The sequence below is a fragment of the Psammomys obesus genome, unplaced genomic scaffold (genome assembly GCF_907164565.1).
Source record: "Psammomys obesus unplaced genomic scaffold, mPsaObe1.curated_primary_1811, whole genome shotgun sequence".
Taxonomy (NCBI): domain Eukaryota; kingdom Metazoa; phylum Chordata; class Mammalia; order Rodentia; family Muridae; genus Psammomys; species Psammomys obesus.
Window position 1 is genome coordinate 15,120,124 of NW_026596088.1, and position 6,000 is coordinate 15,126,123.

Genomic DNA, 6,000 nt, shown 5'->3' on the forward strand with positions numbered 1-6,000 from the left:
AATGTTGACCAGTGACAACTATCAAAGATGACATAAAAAAAAAAAAAAAAAAGAAAGGAAGATGACACTAGAGATCTAGATTTCTCTAAATGTAAAAACTTAAAATAAGAGTTCTCCTAAGAAGAAAAAGATGTTATGGGGTAAGTCATGGATGTGGAAACAGCTTGCCAATTATACTGTTGAAAATCTCCAAGCAGAGGACGGCCAGTTAGAATTCAAAGCCTCCTTACATCTTTACAACCATACAAATGAGTATTTACTAATCTATGCTCAAGCAAACACACTCCCCTAGACTTGTAATACATATAGAAAAACATAAGGGAGAAACACACAACTCTACTGTCGAGGAATTCCCAATGAACAACATAAAATGTGCATTGCAGCTGGGAACCAGAATAGATGTACCAAAGCACTGTTTATGAACTGCTAAGCGCTCTCTACTCATATGCAAAAGCCTTCTAAGGAGAAATTCTTAAGGTTAAAATACCCAAGACTTTTTAGAAGAAAGGAGGTTTATGGAGTGTGTATGGAGGCTTTGAACAGGTGAAGTAAGTATGAAAGAGGGTCAGTACAAACATAAGTATAAAGCAAGCTGGAAAGAGAAACCTGTTTGTCTACATTAAAAACCTGTTCCATGGGAAGAGAGATAAACTAGGAACGGGAAGGTTGTGCGGAGCCTTGAATACCAAGCTGCACACAGCTTCTACAGCAGCCACTCAACACTGCTGCCACCACTGAAAGCTGTGTCTAATGATGAAATTCCCAGGACAACAATGTTCAGCTTTTGATGTTTTAATTCAGCAAACTTAAAAATCACTCATAACTCAAACAAAAACAGGCTGGGCTACAGTTTCTCAATCTCTATACATAAAGTCTAGGGCAGTTCTAAGGGACATTGGCCCTAGAGTTTCAGGACCAAAATAATCTCAACTCACTTAACTGAATGAATTTATATATACAATCAAAAGCCATATCCATAAGGGTCAGAACTTCTCTAAAGCATACAAACAAAATTCTCTAGAATTGTTAATATAGCCTACTGGAGTAGATGCAGGAAAGCTTTTAATTCTGAAATTTATTTTCACTTACTAAACACAAGCACCTGAAGAATTATGAACTATTCTTAGAGCCCCAGGATAACATGGAGTGAATTTAAGAGGACAAGGAAGAAATGATGGAAGACCCAAGCTCTAGTGCTCTCCACCTGTCACTGAATCCTCAAGTGTGAGAGTCACTCTCAACCTGATTAGCTGTACTTCTCGGCCCTGTGAAAAGTGAAGTAGTTTAAATTACTAGCTGATCACTATGATTTTCTCTCAGATTTAGCATTGTATGAATCAACTACTATTTCAATAACAAAAATTAATAAAACTGATTATTAAAAGCACAAACAGGAGAAAAGCTTTGGGTAAATGAATGGGCAGACATGACTTTGTTATGTCTGAAATATCTAATGCTGCAAACATAAACAAACAAATAAATAAATGAAGAGGAGGGAAGAAAGCTCAGGTATTTGGTTTAAGAGATCACTGGCTTCGTTTTGGAACACAGTCCTGGTAACTCAGAAGCAGCAACCTCATGGATGAAGAATGATTATGGCCATCAAATATGAAAACACTCTCCAGCTACCAAAACAAAACAAAACCAAAAAAGCACAAAAAAAAAACACCCCCAAAAAACAAAAATCAGGTTTGCATCTCAAGCAGTACTGTGCATGATCCCAGGAGGCAGGAACCATGGATAAAATACTTAAGGCCAATGAACAGGAAATAAAGTATAAAATCCAGAAGAAGAAGAAAAAAGGCTCATCAGATAAAAAAGATCTCAAATCTCCTCAAATAAGGGAGAGTTCAGACGTACAAAAGGTAAAACAAGCAATGCAATATTTTAAGACAACAGATAAGTTCCTGCAGAGCAGGATATGTGCATATCTCTATTAAGACTTCTACAAACTAAACTGTCAATATAATCTTATGCAGGGTTCCGCCTATGTTCTATTTTCTAACTGTTGGAAATTAAGGATTTTGTCTCTTAGAACACAAACTAGCACCAAAGGAAACGAAGGTTACCTTTCTCTTAAAGCCTATTACTTCCTTCCTGTTGCTTAGTACAAAGTACGAGGTTCCACAGGGGACTCACGTTCCCCCACCTCCCACCTTAGGTGTTGAAAGTGTTCCAGAGGCAAGATCTCTAAGTCATGTTTATCTGCCGTACAGAGTTAGTGATGCTTGACAGAGAAATACTGACACATAACTCGCCCTTAAAAACCAAAAAAGACAACCTGCTAAGCTTGATAGCACATACTTTCAATCCCAGCACTAGGGAGGCAGAGGTAGGCAAATCTCTACGAGTTCCAGGCCGGCCCTGTGTGCAGAGTCTGTTTCAAGTCAGCCATGGATATACAGTAAGATTCTACCTCAAAACAACAAAACAAAACCCTAAAAATCAACTTACTGTCCATCAGGTACAAAATAATAAAGTCACTTTTGCACTGTGCACGGTGTTGCTACAATATGAAAAAAAAAAAAGCCTTAAACATTCAGGAATCTGAAACGATCACGCACAGATATCAAGATCCTTACCTTGCTAATTTCAACTTAACAGTTGTCATCTATTTAAGGTATATGAGACATAAAAATCCAAAGCATTAAGCCTGATGATCAGCAGTTAAAAATACATGTTTGAATGTGCTGGGGATATTTATAAAGCCAACAGACTATTAATATGTCGAAATCCACTGGCTAGTGCAGGATTCTACCTTTAATCTTCTACTACTTACTGTTCAAGGGAAGCCAAGAAGTCCGGGAGTCTTATGTCACTCGCTTTTAAGAATTTAAGTCACCCAAACTGGCAACACCAGCAAAAGAACAAAATTCAGAAAAAAAAAAAAATCATCTCTCCATATGGTAAAATTAACTCGGCTATCTCCTACCTTCCCGTTCCAAGCCCCACTTTACTTTTTCAACGATCTTGGGTAGGCCCCATGTAGGCAGGCCAATAGTACTACGAAGTAACAGGAGTTGGGGGAAAAGAAAAACAACAAAAAACCCCACAACTCTTTAACAGTTAAGTCTGCCCTGCCACAGAGCTCAACTTGCCTTGTAGATTTCACAAGCCCTGTAAGCGATACACTGTCAAACCCCAGAAGTAACACCGTCACCCCATCCTGCCCACGGGCAACTGTTCCAGAATGTTTTCTTTGAAATGATCTCTAACTCTCTAGGCTCGACGTGTGAAGTGTGGACTTGAAAGGCCACTTTCTCTCCGCAATCCCCGGCCGGAGCAGGACCCGGACTCCTCCGGTTCAGTCTCTGACGCCTTCGCCCCTCGCAGTCGGGGGTGTCCCCCGGCTACGCGGCCCCGGGAGCCAGTGGTCTCCAACTGCCTGCCGCGCCCCCCGTGCCCCCGGCCGCACGCCGGCGCTGCCCCTGCCCGCCCCCCGCCCCGGGCCTGCGCGACTTCCCAGCAGACCGCAGGCTTCGGGCCTAGCCCGGCCCTCCGGCCCCTCACCTCCTTCGGGACCAGTTGGTTCTCCTCGCCGGGCACCATCGCTCAGACTCCGACCGCTCGTCTCCGCCCTGCCTGCGGGGGACGGGTGGAGGAGGCGGCGGCTCTGCGTCTCAGGAGAGAATGGCAGCGGCAGTCATCGTCCCAGCCGCCTGCGCTCCGGCAACCGCGGAGGCCTCAGCTCAGGCCTTCAGACACCAGCGCGCAGACACCGACCCAGGGCGCCGCCGCCGCCGCCGCCGCCGCCGTCGCCGCCGCCGCCGCCGCCGCCACCGCCGCCCCTCCCCCGGCCCGCGGCAATCAATGGAAAAATGGCGGCTGTCGCTCTCGCGAGAATTCGGCGCGGTGGGCGCGCGGCCGGGCGCCTGGCGCCGGAGGTGCGCGGGTGGCCGTCGCGAGCTCGGGAGCTTCTCACCTCTTGCTCTAGCCCTGGAGAACGGGAGGCTACCCTGGTTGAGGGCCGCTGCAAACGCTTTTCACGACCGCGAAGCCGGGCCCGCCGTCCTCCGGCTCCCTCTGTCGGCAGAGGGAGGGACCAGGCCCGGAGTCATCCACAGGCTCCAGTTCAAAGCCCCCTTTTCCACCCTGCGGTCCGACTCTTCCCTCTTCCCGAGCGCGGAGACTGCGGCCCCTCCGAATGGTAAACAACGCGCCTGGTAGAGAAATCACCCTTCTGGCCTTCGCCCTCGGGGCTCCAGCCCCCCTCGTCACGCATCTCCTATAGCCCCACTCTCCTTAGGGACCTCGATGGCCATCAGCTAGCCCCTTAAAGAGCAGTCGTTACACTGAGAGGCGCTGCCCCAGCCCTTCTGGGTGACTTGCTGTCATCATCCTACAGGTTCAAGTCTGAGGGAGCCTCTGGAGCTAAAGTTGGAGCGTCAACCTGTGCTGTTCTCTGGAACGTGTTTTTGGAGAAGTTTAATCTCCTCTGACAGTAAATACCATGTGTTGTGCTATCCACATTTTCTATTAGTCATTTTCCGTAATCCCACTCCTTCCCCTATGAAGACCCGGCGAGACGTCCTTCATGAAGACTTCCAGCAAACTAGTGATCTTACAGCCTGCTGAGCTAATTCCATCCTGCCAGGTACCCAACATCCACAGTGCCAACTCCCTTACCTCTGTTCTTGGCTCTCCAAACTTTCTATTGTACACCTTCAACCCCAAGGAAAGCTCTCCATACAGTTATGTAAGATTTATTACAACTCTGCTATTTATGGCATTGTAAAACACCTATAAAATATAAAAAGTATAGCAAAGACGAACATTTAAAGTAAATGAGTTTTTAAATAGTAATGATATTAAAAAGCCATTAACCCCACTGAAAATATTTAGTGAACTTACTATGATTGACTTAGTTTTAAAAAGCTGATTCTTTGCGAAACACTTATTAACATATCTGATTCAGTGTTCAGGTTATTTCTGTACTTGGTTTTAATAGCTGTTGTAAGCTGAAAAAGGTAACCTGCAAAGATTTTGATCCTAATGGAAGAAGTGCGTTTTCAGCTACTCTTACCAATACAATGCTCGTTTTTATGTTTTATCCTCCAGCCATACAAAGGGTTTTGTTGGAATTCAGCTACTAATTCTCCATCTTCCCCAGTGCCAACCAGAATTTTTATGTTTTAACCGGCTTGGGCTGCGGACATAGCTAAGTGGTAAAGGACTTTTCTAGTATGCAGGGGTCTCTGGATTCAATCCCTAGTACCTTCACCCAAAATAGTCAAATACCTCCTCCCCAAACAAACCACAAAATAAAAACAAAAATCCAGATAAACAAAAAATGCTTTAAATACACTGCTCAGATTTCTGAAGAGGTCAAAAAATGCTTTTGTGGTTAAGTGTATGAGTTTGGGAACAGTGTTTAAACTGTTTTAAAAAATCTTTTCTTTCTTATGTATATCTGAGAGTACATGCACCACAGTCACGCAGTGCACAGAGGCTGGAAGAGGTACCAGATCCTCTGGAATTGGTGTCTGTACAATTACGGGTGACCTGGGTTCTCTGCAAGAGCAACGAGAGTTCTCAACCACTGAGCCATCTCTCTAGCCCCAAGATTTAAATGTTTGAAACTTCATTCATCATGGAATTTTTAAGAAATACTGCATCAAGATTCTCTTGACTATTGAAATATTGGTGCTTCTATAACTGTTCTAAAGGTGAATAACTCAACTTGCTTACCCATAGTCCCCCTTGCTAAACTAACATGCATCATTTTGGACCAAATCACAAAGTGGAAGTATTTCCAAATCTGTTTCAAGCATGCCACTCCCATTACTTCAGTGAGCTGGATTCTCTAGAAGCCTTGTTAGAAGTTAGATGCCAGCTCAGTCGCCCTCTTTTTCATTCATGCTTATACCATTACCTCCAACCCATGACATCTTTCTTGAAATTCTTTGTGGATTCTTTCATCTTGTTAAGAGTTGATTTAATGAAATAATAATATAACAAGTGTCTTAATCAGGGTTACTATTGCTGTAATGAAGCACCATG

The 6,000-nt window shown here is 44.3% G+C and overlaps 1 protein-coding gene across 1 annotated transcript in view; it reads right to left on the reverse strand.

Annotated features, from left to right (window-relative positions):
- Usp47 (ubiquitin specific peptidase 47) overlaps positions 1-3,771 on the reverse strand; it is an 82,861-nt gene extending 79,090 nt beyond the window's left edge. Inside the window, exon 1 of the mRNA XM_055627357.1 lies at positions 3,511-3,771. Coding sequence (XP_055483332.1) covers positions 3,511-3,549 — 39 coding nt within the window. The 5' untranslated portion in view covers positions 3,550-3,771. The remainder of the gene's footprint in view (positions 1-3,510) is intronic.
- Between the last annotated feature and the right edge of the window lie 2,229 nt (positions 3,772-6,000).